Here is a 22,889-nt window from a genome sequence, read left to right on the forward strand (position 1 = left end):
CTTCTGGTGACTGTGCATGCAGTGCGCATACATCTACTTGGAATGGTCATGAGCAGCACATCTGGAAGAACAACAGTTACAAGAGGTAGGTAACCGTTTTTTTTCTTAGGACCATCATTGCCACTTGTTATCATTCTGTCGGTTTTTCTTTCCCACTGTAAGTAATAGTAATGTGTCTGAAAATCAAGACATTTTTCATTGTGCTCTAGTACAGTTGTTCACTGTTTTTCTTTTTTTAAAAAAACCAGGAGTACTTCTGGCACCTTACAGACTAACAAATTTATTTGAGCATAAGCTTTTGTGGGCTACAGCTCACTTCATCGGATGCATAGACTGGCACATACAGCAAGAAGATATTTGTACATACAGAGAACATGAAAAGGTGGAAGTAGCCATGCCAACTGTAAGAAGCCAAGCAATTGAGATGAGCTATCATAAGCAGGAGGAAAAAAAAACTGAAGTGATAATGGAGATGACCCATAGAAGGTGTGAGAATACTTAACATGGGGAAAGAGATTCAATTAGTGTAATGGCCCAATCATTCCCAGTCTCTGTTCAAACCTAAGTTAATTGTATCTAATTTGCATATTAATTCAAGTTCAGCAGTCTCCCTTTGGAGTCTGTTTTTGAAGTTTTTTTGTTGTAAAATTGCCACCTTCAAGTCTGTCACTGAGTGGTTCGAGAGGTTGAAGTGTTCTCCCATTGGTTTTTGAATGGTTTCAGAGTAGCAGCTGTTTTAGTCTGTATCCACAAAAAGAACAGGAGTACTTGTGGCACCTTAGAGACTAACAAATTTATTCGAGCATAAGCTTTCATGGGCTACAGCCCACTTCATTGGATGCATGTTGTGGAAAATACAATAGGAAGATATATATATACACAGAGAACATGAAAAAATGGATGTTACCATACACACTATAAGGAGAGTGATCAGTTAAGGTGAGCTATTATCAGCAGGAGAGAAAAAGAACTGTTTGTGGTGATAATGAAAATGGCCCATTTCCAGCAATTGACAAGGAGATGTAAGGAACAGTGTGTGGGGAGGGGACGGGGGGGAATAATCATGGAAAATAAGTTTTTGAGTGTTATGATTCCTGATGTCAGATTTGTGTCCATTTATTCTTTTGTGTAGAGACTGTCTGGTTTAGCTAATGTATATGGCAGAGGGGCATTGCTGGCACATGATGGCATATATCACATTGGTAGATGTGCAGGTGAACAAGCACCTGATGGTGTGGCTGATGTGATTAGGTCCTATGATGGTGTCACTTGAATAGATATGTGGACAGAGTTGGCATCAGGCTTTGTTGAAATGATAGGTTCCTGGGTTAGTGTTTATGTTGTATGGTGTACGGTTGCTGGTGTGTATTTGCTTCAGGTAGGGGGGTGTCTGTAAGCGAGGACTGGTCTGTCTCCCAAGATCTGTGAGAGTGAGGGATCATCTTTTAGGATAGGTTATAGATGTTTGATGATGCGCTGGAGAGGTTTTAGTTGGGGGCTGTAGGTGATGGCTAGTGGTGTTTTGTTATTTTCTTTGTTGGGCCTGTCCTGTAGTAGGTGGCTTCCGGATACTCTTCTGACTCTGTCAATCTGTTTTTTCACTTCAGCAGGTGGGTATTGTAGTTTTAAGAATGCTTGATGGAGATCTTGTAGGTGTTTGTCTCTGTCTGAGGGATTGGAGCAAATGTGGTTGTATCATAGAGCTTGGCTGTACACAATGGATCATGTGATGTGTCCTGGATGGAAGCTGGAGGCATATAGGTAAGTGTAGCGGTCAGTAAGTTTCTGATATAGGGTGGTGTTTATGTGGCCATCACTTATTAGCACAGTAGTGCTTTTTCTTTTGTTTTCATTAGTGTCCTTACCCAAAATACTTTGTCAATCATTATCATAGGAATGACTCGCATAGTAGGGGGAAGCTGCTCTTCACAGGGAAAGGAGCAGACCATTTGTTGCCGTTGCACTATTTCCCAGCTCACCATGATCCTGGTGTCACTGCTTGAGCTGTCCACCGTTCGTTCCCCACAATCTTCAGTTAACAGAACCTATCTGTCTTACAGTCTTGTCATCTCACGGCTTTTGTGTAATGCAGAAATGAGTTGAATAAATTCAGTCCTGAATTTGGAAATAGACAGAGCTTTCCTGTGACTGTTTAGAAAAGGAGACTTCCTGGATTGCAACCAGTTAGAGACAAGATCATTCTAAGTGTCGTTACTATTTCTATACAAAATTAAAATTAGTTGTTTCTTGCTGCAGCTCTGGAAGTACTGAGCACAAATTAGAATTAACATTATTTTTGAATCAGATTTTTTTTTACAAAAGTCTGTTCCAGTTTCTTTAAATGGAGAACCCAGGATTTGAAATGCATGAAGAGAAAATACAAAGTTCCTCAAATATGAAAGAACAGACAAAGCAAGAGGCACCGGTAAGTTTCCCTTTTGGAATTATTTAGAACTTTATCAAATAAGAATTAGGGTTGGGGCTTAACATCTTGTTTCATGGTATAGCAAAATTATTTATACTGATATACTATAAAGAGTTAAATAAAATAAAATCTTCCTAATTTTTACTTTGCTAATTGGCAAACATAATACTCAAGAAATCACCATGGCCTCACTTCACTTATCAAAGATGTGATAGCAGAAGGCTTAGAGCTAGTTTACACACAAATTCAACTGATTTAACTAAATTCATTTCTAGATTGAAGTTAAAGTGCAACACCAGCCACGGGTGTTTCGTTGCAGTGTAGACATACCCTAAGCTGTTGCGTCATAGGGAGCTTATGGTAAGTACCGAAACTGCCTTCCCAGCAGCTCTAGGCTATAAATATATCAGGGTTAGCAACTCCACAGTGACCCAACTGACTTTACCCATTGGGGACTTTTAGTGAGACCATATGTGCTATATTAGTTACCATGACGTAGAATATATAGGTACTTTTAATAAAAGTATAGAATTGTGTGGGATTGACAGGGAGATACTATAAGGTAAAGTGAGGGCTCTGGGTTGCGGGGGCTGAGGGTTGGGGTAGGAGGTTGAGGCTTGTCTCTGGCGGCTCCTGGTCAGTGGCACAGGTAGGGACTAGCCTGCCTTAGCTGGGCAGCACCACCAACCAGACTTTTAACAGCATGGTTGGTGGTGCTGACCAGCACTGCCAGGGTCCCTTTTCGACCAGGTATTCCGGTCAGAAAACGGACACCTGGTCACCCTATCTCCATAGCCCAAAACACACCTCCCTTCTCCCAGAGAGTGATTCCAGACAACTCTCCTGCAGCCTTTTTCTTCTCTGAGCCTGTGCTTTATACAGGCCCCTCCAGTTCCTGTCCAGCAGCAGAGCCTCCTTACCAATTCTCTGCTCCCTGGCACCTCTCCAGGTGACGCCTGGGCAGTTAATGGGCTACCTGGACAGCTTAACCTCTTCCAGTTTTGTGTAGGGTGAACAAAGTTTAAAAAAATGTTGGTTATCTTATAGTGTTAAGGGCAGCAGAAGTTTAAGCAGCAACGGTTTGAAAGCTTAAAGAGTACAGTTTGAAAAGTGACCATTAAGGATCTAACCAGGTTAAAATATACCGAGGACTTTACATTTTCCCAAAGGATTAAAAAAGTAACCATACAAAGCGTATCTTATCTCATCATCCCTTTAAATGGTTGAAAAAACCAACCCATGCTTAATGTATAAAGGATGCTCTGTCTTGTTGCAGTTTGTAGCTTAATCTGTAAAACTGGTGAAAATTTCAGTAGCTCTTTTGCTTTTCTTTATTATCTCACTTTCATGTGAAAATTAGCAGCTTGTATTGATATTCCAAGGGAGATCTAGGCTGTATTCTGCACATTGATGGGCACTAAAGAAAACTCCTAGATAGATCGAAAGAAAGAAAGAAAGAATACATGTGTGAATAAAGTCTGTGGTATCAGGCCCCTTGTATGAAGTGCTTCTAAAATTTCTTCATAATTTCATAAACATCAAGCTGAAGGGGCCATCAGAGCATCTAGTCTGACCATAACAGAGGCCAAAAAAATTTCATCCAGTTACTCCTATACTGGGCCCACTAACTTGTCTGACAAAAGCATGTCTTCAGGAAAGGTATCCAGTCTTGATTACGCAGATACCACTGCATTAACTGTTGTTCTGATTGCTAACTAATAACTTTGGTTTTTAAATGTCTTGTAGGAAAGAAAGAGCCACTGGTCGCTAATGAACATCTTTCTAGTTTGTCTCTTGGCCTGCATCATCTCCACCATCATAGGAGTGCTGATTATTTCCTTGGTCTACATTCATAACATTGGATTTATGAAAGAGCTAAACATTCAAAAGCATGAAATAACCTCTCCAAAAACACCAATAAGAATGCCAGACAAAAAAAGAGTAGATGTCAAATTCCAGTTTCTGAATCATCTGGGTAAATCTAAGGTAGCAGTTGTTCTTCTTACAAAACAGTATGTACTCAATATAGAAGTTTAGGGCCAAATTTTCAGACTGGCCTGTTTTTTTGTTTTGGTATTCTCCTTTTTTGCCCACAGAATTGCAGGCACAAAGATATATTGATTCACAAATAATCCAAAATGCAATTTACCTCTTTTGGACATATCATTATTTGCACCTACAAATTAGATGTCTAAATAACCAAAATTACAGAGTTTTAAAAGGAAGTCAGCTTTTGAAATCTAGCAGTGAAACTACACAATGTGAAACATTTTCAGAAACCTTGAATACAAATAGAAACCATTTACCTGAAATTGGAAGTCTTGAGAACCGAGCTAAAATGTATTCTTTGGTCACAAATAAAAATGAATGTGATGGTCTCATTCTAGGCAGTAGTAGCCTCACTCACCTTGCTGGATTTATAGCACTGCAGTTCATGTACAAACCAGTTAGATTACTTCAGAGTTTAGTCTCTGTATTTCAAAACTTATTGAATTTTTAAAAATTGACTAATTTTAGAAGAACTCCAGTTTTCACAGAGCCAGATGTTAAAGTGTATGTTCTGACTCTTTTTTTAAATCCTTAAAAAGTATATTTTATGGATTTTTCTGATCCCGTGTTCATGTTTATAAGGGTTTTCCTGCAAAGGAGAAGATGATTGATTAGACAGTGGACAGTTAAACTGATATACAGTGCTGTCAAATATATAAATTAAAGGAACTAAAAAAATAGCAGAAAATTGCCTTTTTCTAATTTCTTCCAGTTCTGATATTGTTAGGCATTAGATGAAACTATAGGAGGTGCAAACATACAAAAAATGTGGTTTTCAAGATTACAGTGTCCTGTAATACACTTCCCTAAGGTAAGTAAGGTGACTTTTTTAAATTGCTGGATTTATTCTAGATAGAATACAAATAAATGGGAAAGAACAGTCCCTAGCACAAAGAGTTCACAATCCAAGACCCTGCATCAGGAAAACATTGTATTTAGGAAGGGTACTTACACATGTGCTTAATTGTAAGCATGTACTGAAGTGCTTTCCTGAATTAGTGTCTAAAAAGATAGAGAAGGGGGAAGGGAGTACAACATAAAGTAGAGTGGTCAAGGTGATGATAGGCCATATCAGCCGTATATGTGTTTAGTTTTTGGTAGCAGATACATACTGATTGACTCTGGTGAAATCCTGGCCCTACTAAAGTCAGTGGGTGTTCTTCCATTGACTTCAGTAGGGCCAGGATTTCACTCCAGGTCTTCCACTTTTTTTGTTTGATGTACCTACAAAGCAATTCTTAGCCACTAATTTTTCTGAGAATTTTGTCCTTAAAACCATTCCTTACCCATCATTGTTAAAAAAAAAAAAAAAAAAATATAGCAATTTGATGTATAAAGATATGTGTGGGATCATCAAAAGTGTAGTAAACGCATAGAGAGAGAAGCCTCACCAAGAATTCCCTACGTTTTCCACCAATTTCATATTTACATATAAAGTAATATTCTGAAATATTCCCTCAATATATTCCCTTCATTTCCCCACTGGCCTTGCCTTTGTTCAATACTTATAAAGAATAACTTATGTCTATGATTTGCTAGGTATTTCAGTTTCCTGGAGGTGATATTCAATGGGCAAGATTTAGGTCTGATGTAAAGGATTATCCGAGTGATGAAGAAATGGAATTTGGAACAAGCATCAACAATCAGCGGTCTAAGATGACTTTTGGAACATTACGGATCAAGAGCAAAGGGCTCCGGGCCCCCCATTGGCACTTTAATGCCAATGAACATGGCTTTCTCCTAAAGGTACAATCTGATTATTTTAATTTAATCTGTTGTAATTTTTGGAGTAAAGCATCATGCCAACCTATGATCTTATATAGAAATGCTAAATAATAATAATGACGACATTATCACTGGTTAACGTGTGTCACATTTTCAAACCTAGGTGCCTGAAATTATGTTCTTAAATGGCATGATTTGCATACATACTATATACTCTCAGCTCCAACCAAAGTGTAACAGTTGCAGTCAATGGAAATTTTGTGTACTCTGCACTTTTAAAAATTCAGCTATTTATCTGGGTACCTGCACATGAATTAGGTGCTTAATATTATCTTATCTCCTCTGACTATCCATTTCTCCATCTGTAAAATGGGAATAGTTGAAGTTACTTAAAGTACTAATTCACGGGGTATTGTGAGGAATAATTAGAGATTGTATATAAGTTTGAAAACAAAGCTTTATGTATTTTGAAGAATTGACTCTTGGCTATACTTAGAATACTAACAATATTTTTATTATTAAGTATTTAATATTTATATCATAGTAGCACTCACAGACCCCAGTCAGGATTGGGGAGCAATTATACAAGACATTCCACAGACACATGGTCCTTATCCCCAATAATTTGAATCGTCTTAATCTATAATCATAACATTCACAGCTTTGTTTAAACACGGTAACGTTTTGTGTGTGTGAGAGAGAGAGAAAATGTATCAAGTGTTTCTTAAAAAAATTAGGCCTTCCAACAATTTATTGCTGAATGCACTATTCTTGCTTTCATATCTCAAAAGCTGAATAAGAATGGGACTGTCACCACCAGTCACATGTATGTTAGAATTATTAAAATGTAGGCAAATACAATTTATGAGCTCACTATGGAAAAACCAATGTTTGTTTTTCTTCCATGACTGTGTTCTGTTGCTCTGCCTGTGTTTCAGGGTAGTGCCTGGATTGGTGTTGTTGATGCTGGTGGTAGCGTAGTAACCACATACAATGTTACCGCAGGCCAAGTGATTTTCTTCCCTAAAAACACATTGCATTGGGTAAAGAATGTGGGAGAAGATGACTGTTTGTTCCTGTTGTTTTTTACAACACATGAAGAACTTCAAACCTTGGATGTTGATGATGTGTTTTTCTCTACACCAGAAGATATAGCAGCAAGATCATTAAAGGTTTGAACAGTAGCATACACAACTCTGTCTTGCTGAAAGTAATTAAAAAGGGCCCAACCATGCCACTTATCAATTTGTGGAGGATCCCCTCTTTGCCTGGATCTCCTGTCTCCTGACTGGAAGGATTTGTATGTCCCCAGTGTAGCAGTGTCCTCTCATATCCTTAGAACTAGTCCTTGTCACCGCTGGGGCAAGGGTCTATGGAGCCAGCATATAGGTCTGTAGAAGTCCGCTGTTGGGAAAGGGGGTTCACCCCTCTCTGGGGTGGCTGGGAGCCAGGCCGCCTCACTACCTGGGGTGACAACAGTTCTGGGCCTAGACCCTCAGGCAGGGGCTGAGCACGCAGTTCAGTTTATAGAGCCCAGGCCCTGGATCAGGGCGGGGCAACAACCACTGGTGCAGGACTCAGACCCTCAGGCAGGCGCTAAGCAAACAGTTCAGTCTATACAAGGTAAGAGGCCCAGGCTTCTGGGCCTGAGCACTGGGGCAAGCGGGAGACTGCCACCCATGAGTGGGGTGGCAGGGGGGATGCAGGCCCGCCCACTCCTCTGCGTTCCAGCCCGGGGCCCTAACAGCGGCAGGCAACCTGCTGCTGTGTCAGTGGGGATCCTGGCCACAACACACTGACATTGGCTCTGGTTCTGCTGCAGCCAGACTAGGGTCGGCTGCCCCCGGGCAGGTGCATGGGTTCGTCCCAGTCGGGGCTGGAGGGTAGGTCCGGCAGCTCCTCAGGATAGCGAATACGGGGAAGCTCCAGCAGTTCCTCTGGATAACGAGCATGGGGAAGCTCCAGCAGCTCCTCTGGGCAGCGAGCACGGGGAAGTTCGGGCCACTCTGGGCGGCTACCCTGGGTTGCAGGAGTCTCCCAGTCCCGAGCTCCTGGAGGGCTGTCTGCTCGCTCCGGCCGCTGGGGCCTCACTGAGCTTGGAGGGCCTGCCTTTATACTTCCGGGTTGGCGCTTGACCCCCTTTATACTTCCGGGTCGGCGCTTGACCCTTTGCTGGGCGGGCTCAGAGCTCTGTAGCTCCGCCCAGTCCGGCCTCCAGCTGAGCTCTTCTTCCTCCAGGGTGGCTGGGAGCCAGGCCGCCTCACTACAAGGTCATAGTATCTGGATCTGCAGGTTCTCATGGTGGAAACTGTGCATTTTATAAGGAGGGAGCAAACACTCCCTCCTTAATAGAACAATTTGTAGCATCTACTCAGGTGAGAGAGGACTTACATTTTGATTCTGTTTCAAATCTCTTTAAGATTTGAACGAAGTATAAAATCAAGTTAAAATATGTATAGCGCTAGGAATCATATGGGATAATGCATGGCAGCTAGTCTTACCAAATCCGACCTTCAGTATGTCTTAAAGGTGAAAAGCACATTACATGATCAAGCAGCTCTACTTTCCCTGTTTGCTTCATGCATTTTCTAACTTAACATTATTTATTGTGTGTATTTTAGCCTCAAGGTGGAGTGAATTTTATTAGAACATTCAAGAAACAAACAGAAGATCAGGCCATTAACCTTCCACCAAACTTAGTAGAGCTTGTTCAGAATGCCAGCTATGTGCAGTCTCCAGACAAGCTAGTGTGGCGATACTTCTATAATCTCAAAGGTAAAAACTAAGAACTTGGTATATAAAAGGGGTATCTGTTTGTTTTGAAGGAAGTACTTCTTCACACAATGCACAGTCAACCTGTGGAACTCATTGTCAGGGATGTTCTGAAGGCCAAAATTAGAACTAGGTTCAAATAGGAATTATAGAATTACCGGTAGATAAGTTCATGGAAGATAGATCCATCAATTACTCTTAGCCAAGATGGTCAGGGACGCAACCCATTGCTATTGCTTCCCTAGTCTTCTGACTGTTGTATGCTGGGACTGGATGACGGAATGGATCACTTGATGATTGTCCTGTCCTGTTCATTCCCTTTGAATCCTCTGGCATTGGCCACTATTGGAAGAAAGGATACCGCGCTAGGTGAACCATTGATCTGACCCAGTATAACCATTCTTATATTGATAAAATGGAGTAAAAATTAAATGCGATAGAAGGGAGAAGTAGTAATATAATAGTCTAGAAACAATTTGTAAATTAATAAAAAGGACGATATTAAACAGAGGCCTCAGGCAGCCTTCTGTGGGCTGTAATATGTTGTCTGATTTCAGTTGTTGCATTTAGTGTATGGGTGCTGGGTGGTATTGGTGGCCTGTGATGTACAGGAAGTCAGACTAGATGATCTGGTGGTCCCTTCTGGCCTTAAACTCTATGATTCTGATTCTGAGTGGTACAACTGGTATGCCTATACATTAGAAATTGAAGTCAATGGAACTACAAACGTAAACACATGCACATGTTGGGGGGCTTTTTTGTGGGTTTTTTTCCTGAACTGGGGCCTTGGCCTGTATTCATTAGTTTGTCTAAAAACTCAGATTCAAAAGTACAGGTCAGAAAATAAACTAATTATTTAATCAAAAACTAAAAGTATACATAGATTCAAATCGGCCTATACGACACAAATGCAGCTGCATCTATGTAATACACCAAGGATCTATTATTTCAGCTGAGAATTGGCCAGGTTCTACTGATACCCCAGCCATGCTCCCTTTTCCCTGACCAAGCTCTCTGACTTCCACAGAGTGTATATGAGTGGCATGATACATTTTCCAGAGGCATAGCCGTAGAAATGGCCATGCTGGCTTTAGGCTATTGGAAGGTCCAGCTATGCCAGGCATACCATCCCATAGTCAGATATGCCCGCTGTTTTGCACTGGCTGCCTTGTGTTGCAGAAAGAGGGCCATAGTTTAGCATAAATTCACATATTGAAACTGAATATATTCTTTGTGCTCTAGTGAGCAGATACCACATGATGTCACAGAAAAAATGCCATGTAAAGGCAGGTCATAGAATCATAGTTTTAAGGCCAGCAGGGACCACCAGATCGTTTAGTTTGACCTCCTGTGTATCACAGGCCACCAACTGTACCCAGCAACTAAACCCAGAAACTGAAACCAGACCAAGTATTATAAACTTCAGGATACTAAGCTATGGTGTGCCATAGGCAGAGAGCAGGGGGCACTGAGATGCACCAGCCAGCCAAGCATATGAGAGAATGTTCACTGCCATCTCAGAGCACTGATCTCTCCCATCCAGTGATCCAGTGATCCACTGATCTCATCCCATCTCCAGCTGTAGCCATCTCAGATGCTTTAGAGAGAGGACACACACACACAAAAAAACCCCACCCTCAAAACCCACCCAGAATACTCTGAGAGGAAGGAAATTCCTTCCTACCTCTGTTCCTACCTCTGTAGGTGAAGAACTGAAGCCCCAAAGCATGAGATTTTAGTAGCAACTCCCAGGGCTGCCATGTCCTGCCCCTCCCCTCCCCCATGGCAAGCAACCTCATCACCCAATCCCACTCATAAATTTTTCTAGCTGTCTCTTAAAACCAATTGTTTGCTCTCACAACTCCTATTGGGAGGCTGTTCCAGAACTTTACTCCTCCAATTGTTAGGACCTATAGCTGAAGTATTGAACTGATCACAAAGCTTCTCTGGGAAGCCTCTCTCAGAAACCAGTCCCATTTTTTGCCACACAATAAATGCAGCTGACTTTGCAATGTTCTTCTTCAAGTATGTGCCTTCCCCTATGGGTGCTCCACTTCAGGTGCGTATGCCCCTCTCGAGCCCTTGATCAGAAATTTTCCTTTAGCATTGTCTGTTTGGCCCATGCATGCATCCTCAAGCTGCACACCGAGTCTATATAGGGATGTGGGGGTGAATTGTATTCAGTTCCTTCTCAACAGCCTCAGCAGGAGACAGAGCCTTAGCCTGTCCACCTTGAGTGTGTCTGGGCTATCTTGTGTACAGTTTTCTATAGCTGTTTGTTTAGGTTTAGTTTGCATAGGTTAGTTCTTCTTTGAGTGCTTGCTCATGTCCATTCCAGTGTAGGTGTGTGCTCACTCTGAGCACTGCCAGCGGAAAGTTCCCCCCCCCCGCCAGTGATATCCATTATGACAGATCTGTTGCCTCCTGGAGTCGCAAGCTCATAGAGCAGGTATAATAGGTCCCGCTGACCTGCAGCTCTTCAGTTCCTTCTTACCCCTGTGATGGCCACTGGAGCTGCCTCATCCCTTGCATTCACAAGCAATCCTCAGTGGATTTTCTAACCTCGTTGTATATAGTTATGTTTTATTCTTAGTAGTTAAATTTCAGTTGTTAGGTAAATAGTTAGCTTAGCGAACTCTACTCAGCTGAGTTAATCCCTGCCTGGTACTGAGGCATACCTCAGTCTCTGACATTTAAGTGTTTGCTTCTTGTCACAAGCTTATGTCTGTGAGTGACTCCCATTCCAGCTGCCTTAAATGTTTGGGGAAACTCACATGTGGGAGTGCTGTAAGATCTACAAAGGCTTACCAAAGACCACACCAAAAAGAGTAGAGACACTAGCTCAGATGTATCCTCATGGAGGCAGCACTTCGACCTCCCTTGGAGCTGGGTAGTTCAACCACCATAAGGAGTGCCCTGGCTACTGTTTGGGAGACTCAGCGCCGTTCCTCCTCTTCCACACTGAGAAAAGACTCTCCTGCCTCTCAAGAGACTCAACACTGTCCATCCTACCTGGTGCTGAAAAAAAGTGTTTCAGTGAGGGAACCTCGGCACTGCTCTCTATCATTGGTGCCAAGAAAGAGACTGTTAGAGGTCGATCCTCAACACCAAAGTTGGCGGAGCAGAGGGATTCTAGTAGAGTGCAACCCACATTGGGCCACTCTGAGTTCCAACAACCCGTGTAGTGCCATTGACTCAGGCCCTGGAACAGGTACCATTGAGTCTGGCATCCCTCCAGCTGCCCTCATTCCACTCTGCTTCAGACTGTTTTCCATAGGTCATTCAGGTAGAGGAGGAACTGAGGGCAGTTCACCTGCGTATCCCTGTATAGCCTTGGTGTGTGACATGAGGAGGAATAGGGTTCATGTGCAGACCGAACAGACACTGCCAACGGAAAATCTCATATCAATGGCTCAAGAAGTGCATTAGCACCTGAAGTGAAGCATCCATAGTGACACACATCTTGAAAAACCCAGTTACTGCACAAGGTGAGCAACCTCTTCTTCTGTAACTTCAAGGAAAGTGCCAGCCTGTGATGTTCTCTGTAGTACGGAGTGTGTGTATTTAACTAATTTTTTATTTTATAGTTTTCTCTTTTTCGTATATTGCCAATAAAACTGATTTTGATGGGTCCCTGAGGAGTTGGCTGGTGATAGACCTGAGGAGTTGGCTGGTGCACTCCAAGGAAAGCTGAACTCTGTCCTCAGAGGAGGTAGAGCAAGTTGAGCCAAAGGAAACTGTCTGGAGAATGGGTTGGTACTCCTTAGACTGCCAGTGCCAGAGAATGAATAGAGAACACCATTGTAGGCACAAAGAAGTCCAAATTACCTACAGGAAATAAGGCAACAATTACAACTTCCTGGGACTTTTGGTATGCTGAAGGTAGAATACTACAGGCATTTTAACATCAGTATGTGAATAAGTGCCTGTCTGATTCAGCACATGGAAAATGTTGTCAGTGTGAATGACCAGTTTAAGGTGAAATGTTGTCCATCGATGGAAGGTGTATAGAAAACACCACCTTATCATCTTCAAGATATTTTTTATAAAGTGGATCCAGCCACTAGTACATAATGCTCACACACCATGCACTCAATCCTGCAAGCTGCTGAGCATTTCCTGGAAGATGCTGAGCACCCTCCACTCCTAATGACAAAGCACCTTGCAGGATTCAGGACAGCTGAAATTTTTGCTATTAGAACAAATACTTTTCATGATAAAAAGTTTGAGCTCACAGCTAATGGGTGAGTGGCTGGAAAGAAACTTTCAGTGTTGTCACTAATATCAATGAATACACTGCTAGTTACTAGTCTTAATCTAAACTCAGGAAGAAATTCTGATTTCAGATTTCTTATTATTTGTACAACTGCTGCTTGCATGTGTCAGAATGGGGTACCGTGCAAGCATAAACTGCTGGTGAGTCTGTGTTATGCATCCTGCACCGGTGGCTGCTTCACAAAGGATAGGAGTCTATTAACTAACTAAAGGTAGATGCTTATGCTTTTAGCACTGGATGTCCCAAATTCAGTCTCCAGTGAGGACCCATGATCTTGGTCAATAAACAAGCAACATGAGCTAAAAGCAGATCTTCTGGCAATGAATTACCAATAACATATGGGAATATTTTCTAGTAATTCTCATTTAACTGTCATTCATTCAGATTCAACAGAATTCAAACTTCCAGGAGGAATAATTCAGTGGGCTCGCTTTCGCAAAAATGGAGCTGGTCTAAATGACAATGAGAAAATCTTCAGTGATTCACTGCAAATGGTACGTATGTTCAGTAGAGCATTCTCGTTGCTGAAATGTAAGGTAGCATTTGCAAAGTATGTGAGTTCGTCATCACTGTCACACACAGCCATATCGGCTCTTGTCTGACTGTTGTGCTTATTTTGACTTACAGCATGAAAATGCTCTTACCTTAGCAACTATCAGGATATACAGCAATGGACTACGGCAACCTCATTTTCATTTCAATGCTAACGAGATGGGCTATGTCATTAGTGGCTGTGCAAAGGTAATTTGTTACACAAACTAAATGAGAGTTTTGTCTGAGTTAGGACTGCAGGATTGGAATGTTTTCAGAAAAATGTCTGATTTTTGCTAGTACTGTAAAACTCCAAAATCCACACCCTTCCTCTTAGGGTTAAATTTTCTCTGAGCTATGCTGATGGAGCTCTAGCAAGTAAAAAAGAAGTGGCACTACCACAACGGAGAGAAAAATTTAGCCATTATTGTTCTGCATTCAGGGAAAAGGCAGCCAGCTGCTTCAAGTAGGAATTCTTATGGTTTTAGAGAGAGGGTAGACAAAATAAGAGGGAATCCTGTTGATTCAGTGCGGCTGAGAAACAAGCCCTAAGCAGAGGAAGTTAGTTGCAACACGATTTAGAAAACAATGTTTCACTGTGTCCCTGTCACCACATGTAAGTACGATATAGAAAGGAAAAGGAGTGGTCTTGATTCTATGTCAAGAGGAAGGCCCAGATAATTGTTACTGCTCTGATTAGTATTAATTAACATGACTTACCAGGATGCTTGAGGCTCTGTTTTGACATAATACAAACAAACAAAGATACAATAAGATCATAATCGAAAACCACTCTCTTTAAAATGAAGCTGATAAACACAACAAAGGGATCTGATGTAAAAGAAGGGAAGTAAAGGTGAAGGTACCAAATACTTAGTCCAGCAGTGGTCACAACCCTTTGAAAAACAAAAAAGTTTAAAGGTTCTTTTTAAGGGTCCTGCGTTTCATGTGAGCTGACCCATAATGTTAATAATCCTTCTGCCAAGGTGAAGAAGTTGAAACTTCTTTCCTATATGGGGAGTTGAATAATAATAGCCACAATCTTCCCCTGTGGATACCTGTGCCTGTTTGGTGCTCCTCTGACATCATTGGGGTCTGCACTAGCAGATCTCAGAGCAGAATTGGAGCCATATTCTTAATTAATCTTATGATGAGTGGGCTTGGCATGTACTGTTGGATATTTGAACATTTTCCAGCAAGGAATAATTGCTGAGTTTCTTGTTTAGGTGGGAATTATTGTTTCATCTAAAATTACCACCGACTTTGACATTGGCACTGGAGATGTTGTATTTTTCCCCATTGGAACACAACATTATATCAAAAGCACATGTGATGAGGATTTGCTTATGATTCTAGCATTCAGCACGGGCAACCAGGTGAGAATTCATAATGGCAGTTACTCTATAAGCAAGCATGGGGGAGGGAAAGGAGAGAGGGAGAGAAGCATAAATTGGACTTATTCCCTGATCAGTTGCCTTATGCTTTGCTACACAACCAGTAACGCTCAGCTTCACTTCTGGTGCGAAGGGCCTTCATGAGGCACCACTAAAGCACCACATTGGAGAGGGGCTATATACTGTGTGTGCATGTGTGTGTGTGCATGAGAGAGAGCTTGTTTGCTAGAGCTTGTTTGCTGGTCATGCTGTGGGTGGATTAGCCTGCAAAGGCCACTATAGCCCCTGTGGACCACAGAAAGGGGATCTGCACAAGCATTGACCAGGCCAACATGCTTGATGGTGAGCATGGGTGGTGCCATGGACTTGTGATTACACATATCCTATGATCCTGATCTCCAGCAAAGGAGTGTGGAAGCAACTGCTATTCTAGCTTAGTTCCTTATATCATAGGACATTTACCCTTTTAAGTATTGCCAACTCATTAACCGGTCATTGTGTGTGTGTTTATGTACACACGTGTGCATGCACACACACACACACACAAACTTTACACACACAATCTCTCTGATTCAATAATCTACTTGTATTTCTAGCATTAGAAACTATTGGTTTTCAAAGAACACAAATGTTCTTAAAAACATAGCTCAGAACTTTCTCTGTTCTCAGTCCAAAAAAAAAAAAGTGTGTCCAGAAATAGTTAAGATTTTAATAGCTTTGATGAAAAGTGCCATGTAAGTGCTATGCTTTTTATTGTTTATGATATTTTTATTGTGTGTGCTATAGCTCTCATAAACAATGTGGCTTTTTACTCAATGTATTTTAATATTCTGTGCTGTTATACAATGATCTAATAATAAATTATTTCCATTTGAAATATGGTATTTCCAACAGCTGCAAACCCTTGATATGGATGACTACTTCCATGCCACAGCAGATCATATTCTAGCCCAGCTTTTCTTCAAGAAACAGGAGGAATTTAAGAAGATCCCAAGGTTTAGTGAGGATCAGGCAATTAACCTGCCATAGCAGCTAATATTAATTGCCAAAAATAATTAAGTTTCACTGCCTTATTTTTAAAAGTACTTTTTACATTTCTTGCTGTTTATTCAGGGGAGCTGGTCAGAAAACAAAGTAATCTCATTTTAACTTTTATGTAGTTATTTTAGTTGGTATTTGAGTAACAGTGTTTTGTAAATAAAGGTGGCTCCTGCCACTCAAATTAATTTTTGTCTGTATTTGCTCTGTTCCATTTATTAATTCATACACTTCAACTCACTTTACTTTTCAGTTAAAGTACTGAAATTTACATTGCTGCACACATTCACTGTATTTAAATCCTCGCCACCCCCATACAGTGTGGACACAGTTCTTTGTCTCTTGACTGGAAATACTTATAGTAGCAAGCACTATACCCAACAGTTTTTTCAGGAGTGATCTCTCAATTGCCCTTTAATACATTCAGGCCATACCTGCTTTCCCTCCACTAGCTGTAGTTCAACAGATAGGGCACTGGATAGGGACTCAGGAGAACTGGTTTTTAATCCTTGTGCTGCCAGCAAACCTGCTGTGTGACCTTCATCAAATCGCTACATTTTTTTGTGCTTCTATTTCCCCTTTCGTTTTGTGTATCTCTTGTCTATTTAGACAGTGGCTTTTGGGGGGCAGTGGCTGTTTCTTATCATGTACAGTGCCTAGAACAATGCAGCCCTTTTCTAATTTCTAATGTATAGGCATATCAGTTGTACTACTCGGAGTCGGAATCATAAAGATTAAGGCCAGAAGGGAACACCAGATCATCTAGTCTGACCTCCTGTATATCACAGACCACCAACACCACCCATCATCCGTACACTTAAAGCAACAACCAAAATTAGATCACAATATTACAGCCCACAGGAGGCTGCCTGAGGCCTCTGCAGTGGCAGGGAATTGATCATGAGATGTAGCTGGATAACTATAGCCTTTGTCAATAATGATAACTCTATAGTTGCTACAGTGGGCTCTTTACCTCTTTGCAATGTTTTGGTTAAGACATTGGCTCCTGTTGCTGAAGTAAATGATTGTGCACTCACTGTACTAGTCACAGTAACAGAAGTCTATATGCTGTCATCTCTCTGACTGGAGTCCTTTGGAAGTCAGTGGATGATGGCAGGACAATGACCAGAAACCAGAGATTACTAGTATAAATTCACAATTAATCCATAATCTGCTATCAATTACACCTGTGAAACCCTTGGTCCATTAATTTATATGGGTTTGCATGCGTGTATCACTCAATGTTTGCTCTATTGTGCTCTCCTGCTTCTTCCTGATGGAGTCAGAAACGAACCAACCGCCCAGAACACAAAGATCCAGATCCTCAGTCTGTGCAAATCAGGACAGATCCATTGAAATCTGTGGCATTACACCAGTTTCCATCAGCTGAGGATCTGGCCTAAGGAACTATTGAGCAGTGGTGGCTGGTCAACTTTGGGGAAGGTGGAGCTCCAGGAGAGTCAAGCCCCCATTTCAAGTAGCAGCAGCAGCAAAAGGGGGGCCCCTGCTGGGTGCTGCAGGAGTGTCCAGTCATATGAGAAAAAGCCTCCAGTGGCAGGGGAATGACCTTCCACCAATTATGTCCCTCCATTTCAAGCATCTCGACGATATCAATGGATATGTATGCCTTTGTTGGACCTTCGGGGATTTAGGACAGCTTACCTCAGCATGGCAGAACAGCAAACTATTCCAATGCGTAGGATAGATAGGAAGTATGGTAAGAGACCACCTGGCTTAACCAGGAGATCTTCAATGATCTGAAACTCAAAAAAGAGTCATGCAAGTTGTGGTCTGGTAGGAGAGGAGAAAGTTGCATTAATCAAAATGGGTGATAAGGACTTGTAAGATGATTTTTGCTATTGGGACAGTGAGAAAAGGTTAGATCTTTGAGATGTTATACAGGAAGAAGCACATGGATTTGAACTCTGTGAGGACCAGATAGTATTTAAGAGAGGGAAACCCACTAGCTTTTGGGCCTATGTGTCATGAAGGGTGGTGGTGGTTTTGTCAACTGTGACAAGACAAGGGGAAAGAGAAGAAATTCTGGAGGGAAAAGGAGCTCAGTTTTGGTCTTATTCCATTTAAGTTTTTGGTGAGCCATCCAGGAAGAGATGTCAGAGAGACAATATGAGATCAGGGTTTTGTGCAGGTCTGCTTTTGTGCCAATTAATTCAATGAGTGTGATGGAACTAGACTAAAATAAAATAAAAATTCTGTTTGTGGATAATGACAAATCAAAACCACAATGATCCATGTGTATAAACTAGTATTGCCTGATTTCACAGTTATACTAAAGTCCTTTTATACCACTCTGGTAGTGCGGAGGGATGTCAAAGTGAGTATATATGTAATGTGCACCTACATTAAGGCCCTCTTACACTGCCAGAGCAAAACTCCCATTTAAAATAATGGGAGAATGCAGGATAAGGTGCACACTGTACTGTGGCTGTACTACAGTAATTTAATTAATGTGAAATTGGAAATATTTTAAACAACGAAACAATAAGCCAAACCTTTCACTTCCTCTGAAAATTATTGCATTCAATTGATTGAAACAGGAAGCAGGAAATTTAGCTTAAAAAAAGTCTGCAATGCCTCCCTGTGGTGAATGTGAATTATAGCAGAAAATACATTTTAAAAAGGAAGTTAACAGAATGTTAAATAGAAAAGAACCCAGCATCTACAGTTACTTGTCAGCAGAGGCAATAATGAGCAGTGTGATGTTTTTCTTAAAATATTAAATCCATTCAGTGTGCGTCATGGGATTTACTGACAATGTATGATTAGTTCAAGGTTTCAAGCCACATATTCAAAGGAACAGTGTTCCTAATGGGTGAAATTCACCCTCACGCAGGGAGACAACACAGATTTTATTGGCCACTTAAGGGGCCAGTGGCTCGTAGGACTGGAGTATAGGGGTGAAATTCGCCCCAGGTAAATTGTCTCATGTCTTACTTTAAAGAGACAAATCTTGCCCTTAGTTACGTCACCATAAGCCCAGAGTAGCTCTGAGAGCACAGTCTGACCATGTAATGGCACAAAGAGAGTCTTCACTGCAGTCGTTTAGAAAGGCAGCATCATTTGGACTTGACTGTGAGGCCTTTGTAAATAACCAACCAACCAACCAACCTCCAGCTGCTTCTGATCTAGAACTACAGCAGCGTGAGGGGAAGAAAGATGTGTGCAGTGAGTCTGAACTCAGTGTAGCAATGCCTAGGTTTGGGGCATGTAGAAAAATCACTGGAACAATAAAGGAATCCACAAACCCTGAACTGTGCACCCACGTGTCCATGCAATGCACGGAGAAAGAGAGGTGCCTAAAAATAGGATTCACAAAAGTTGGCATACTTAGCCGCCTAAGCTAGCCAATGGAAGATGCTGGTGAGAGGGGTTTGACCTAAGCCCCACCCCTCCCAAAGAGTAAGAACCTAAAAGTCTGGCCTGGAGGGAGGTGCCCATCTCTGCTTACAATCCACAGCTGGGGATACCATTCCTTGAGTCAGGTCACTTGGTCTGTCTGTGGCTCAGTTTCCTTCCTTGGGTAGGTCATTGTGGCAAAAGAAGCCCCAAGGGAAAGGGCTGGAGTTTGCCCCAGAGAGTAAGGGAACTGCTAAGGAAATCCATCCCCAACTCCATCAGTGAGAGAGGCTGTGGTGAGGGGGTGGGGAGCAGCTATACAAGTCCCTAGACCAGGGGTTGCCAACCTGAGCCTTAGAGGAGCCAGAATTTACCAATGTACATTGCCGAAGAGCCACAGTAATACATCAGCAGCCTCCATCAGCCCCTCCCCTCTGCCATCCCCAGGGCCTCCTGCCCGCTGGCAGCCCTGCCATTTAGCACCGCCCCTCCCTCCCCATGCCTCCTGCCTGCCGCTGTCAGCTGTTTCGCAGTGTATAGGAGGCTCTGGGATGGAGCAGGGAGGAGCAAGGGTGCAGCAGACTCAGGGGAGGGAGTGGGAAGGGGCAGGGGCCTTGGGGTAAGGGGTGGGAGTGGGGGCGGGGCCTGGGTTGAGCAGTGGAAAGTTGGCACCTGTAGCTCCAGCCTTGGAGTCACCTATGCAAAGAGCTGCATATTAACAGGTTGGCCACCCCTGCTGTAGACCCAGTGATAGAAGCAGCTAGGGGGCAGCACAGAGCTGGTCAACAACTCCTTTATAGCCAGTGAAAGAAATTCTACAATAATGAGTTACCTACCACACAGCTACAGCTATCTCTCCCAGTAATGTTGGTCAGTTAGTGGGGGCAGAAATTTAGGTGCCAGGTGAGTTTAGGTGCATATAGGATTCAGCAGAAGTTTTGTGGATCGCAGTGGAGCCTAAAACTGTGACTTAGGCACCTAAACCCCAGATTTAGGCACCTATTCACAATGGTACTTATGCACCTAAGTGCTTTATTCAATTAGGGCTGGGCTTCAGGAGGTGCCTAAAGGTAATCACACGATTAAGTCCTTTTTCTGAGTTAAGACATTTAAGAGAACAGCTCATGAGATATCAATTCAATGCCTGTGTGTGCAGTTAAAGAAAAAGAAAATAAACTCTACATACTCTTAAGAATATTAGACTATGTGCCATTTAAAATTAAAAATTAATATTTAAATATTCTGCATAGAGAAGGTGGGGAAATTAGTATTTTCATACATTTCTCAACAAAAGTCCATGAGGACCTAATTATGAGGAACTGCAGAAACTCATCTAGAAAGAATTTAGCAGGAGCAGCCAATAGGCAGGCTGAAATCAAAGAGAGCATTGATTAGATTCCCTGGAATCAGACTACCTTACAGAATTTTCTCCAGCAGGTGGCATCAGACATCAATGAAATTAAAAGATGAGTCTTGTCTGTAAAATCTTCAGTAAAGGAATTAGGTTGAAACAGCCTGAAGAAAGGAGTCAAACCTGTAAAAAGCCATAGGAAATAACAAGAATATATTACCTCCCATGACTGATCCAAAAACAGTTGGGAACAGTCAAATGTTATATAGAAAAATCACAGCCACTAAAATGATCTAAAGGGTTTTTGCAATGGGTGCCTCAAAGTGCTTTAGAATTCAGTTTGAACACTTTAATGCAGGCTTGGAAAACCACTAGTGACTGGCAGAAAGGACTTTCACTTAACTTCTTTTCCCAATAGGCTGCACTTATAACAAAGTAGCTCCTTTCCAAAAGTGCATTGTGCTATCAGCAATAGTTCCTAATGTATCAAGAGTACTAGCAACTTTATGGAATTCATGAAGGTTTTCTCAGTATTTCAGAAGTTTGTGGAAACATGAAAGGTTTGGGAAGCATGTGATGATAATGGGTGTAACCCAAAACTGTTTTGCAATCTTAATCATACTAGTTACTATGTGTGCACACTGTAATGTGATTCCAGGAAGATACCTGCAATTTTGTCAAGAGTTTGTCAGCCTTTCTTCACAGTCCTGTTATAGTCTCACATACTGTCACTCAATTATACCTACCCTGTGGAATTATGTAATTTAAGGACTCAACACTGTAGTAAAATGGAGTTATATTATAAATAAAATCATATCATTATTTGTGGACTTAACTGATCTAATGAAACTCTTTTTTCCCATTGTTAAAGAATTCTTTCCTTTAGTTTTTCTTCCTTCTTTCTACCCATAAGAACAGCCACACTGGGTCAGACCAAAGGTCCATCTAGCCCAGTATCCTGTCTTCTGACAGTGGCCAATTCCAGGTGCCCCAGAGGGAATGAACAGAACAGGTAATCATCAAGTGATCCATTCCGTCACCCATTTCCAGCTTTTGGCAAGCGGAGGCTAGGGACACCATCCCTGCCCAGCCTGGCTAATAGCCATCAATGGACCTATTCTCCATTAATTTATCTAGTTCTTTTTTGAACCCTGTTATAGCCTTCACAACAGCCTCTGGCAAGGAGTTCCATAGGTTGACTGTGCATTGTGTAAAGAGAAGTTAAAATTGAAAAGTTAAAATTCTAGTTGATCTAACAAGTTTGTTAACTTTGACTGTTGTTAAAATTCCAATTTGCTGACATTCCCATCTCCCCTTTGATTTCCGTGATTTAAATCATCCATGCATGCAATTCACCTCCATGGATAATGCTTGTAATAGCTCTCTTCTAGTTACAAGAAAAGAGATTTCAGTTAAATAATGAACACCGAGTTTTGTAAATTACTGGCTCATTGTTTCCATGAAAAATCTAACAATGGAGGAGCAGGAGCCATAGTCCAGGGGGTAAATTCAAAATACCACTTTGCAAAGCTGTTCATATTTTGATTCTGACCTATGCGATCTGATGTGCTAACACTGGTCAGGGAAAAACTTGAATGAGATGGAGGGAGCATAAGGAGCAGAAGAAAACATCAAATCATGATCTTCACTAGTTTTGGACCTGAACAAATTGTTTTCAGTGATTAAGTCTTCCTGCCCTTGAAGAGTCAGAGAGGAAACGTGCAAAGAAAGAAAGAGGGGGTCCGATCCTGAAAGTTGTTTCTTTCCCACAATTCTCAGCAAAAGGCAACAGGAGTTATGGCTGTTCAGCACATCTCAGGATTAGACTACACAAGAACTTTTTCCACCAACGCTGTCAGACATCACCCCATCTTATTATATGGATTAATTATACAGAGAGGTTTTTCTGTGAAGTCTGATAAAAATCAAACAGAGGGTATGTGTACACTTGGAGCCATGGGATGTGATTCC

At 41.7% G+C, this 22,889-nt stretch overlaps 1 protein-coding gene across 4 annotated transcripts; it reads left to right on the forward strand.

Moving 5' to 3' along the window:
* The first annotated feature begins 2,158 nt into the window (after positions 1 to 2,158).
* Positions 2,159 to 16,335, forward strand: LOC127046974 (uncharacterized). 4 transcript variants are annotated; one of them, XM_050944741.1, is made up of 10 exons: positions 2,339 to 2,425; positions 2,701 to 2,785; positions 4,172 to 4,411; positions 6,014 to 6,220; positions 7,138 to 7,371; positions 8,821 to 8,974; positions 13,632 to 13,741; positions 13,875 to 13,988; positions 15,005 to 15,154; positions 16,067 to 16,335. In XM_050944741.1, exons 2-10 carry the CDS (start codon positions 2,783 to 2,785, stop codon positions 16,199 to 16,201), a joined length of 1,347 nt encoding a protein of 448 aa, XP_050800698.1. In that variant the 5' UTR covers positions 2,339 to 2,425; positions 2,701 to 2,782; the 3' UTR covers positions 16,202 to 16,335. The 4 variants fall into 4 exon arrangements, with proteins under 4 accessions (XP_050800696.1, XP_050800697.1, XP_050800699.1 ...); XM_050944739.1 differs by lacking the exon at positions 2,701 to 2,785 and having other exon boundaries at positions 2,159 to 2,425; XM_050944740.1 differs by lacking the exon at positions 2,701 to 2,785 and having other exon boundaries at positions 2,159 to 2,425; positions 6,023 to 6,220.
* Positions 16,336 to 22,889: the final 6,554 nt, after the last annotated feature.

Source organism: Gopherus flavomarginatus, chromosome 3 (assembly GCF_025201925.1).
Source record: "Gopherus flavomarginatus isolate rGopFla2 chromosome 3, rGopFla2.mat.asm, whole genome shotgun sequence".
In the NCBI taxonomy this organism is placed as follows: Eukaryota; Metazoa; Chordata; order Testudines; family Testudinidae; genus Gopherus; species Gopherus flavomarginatus.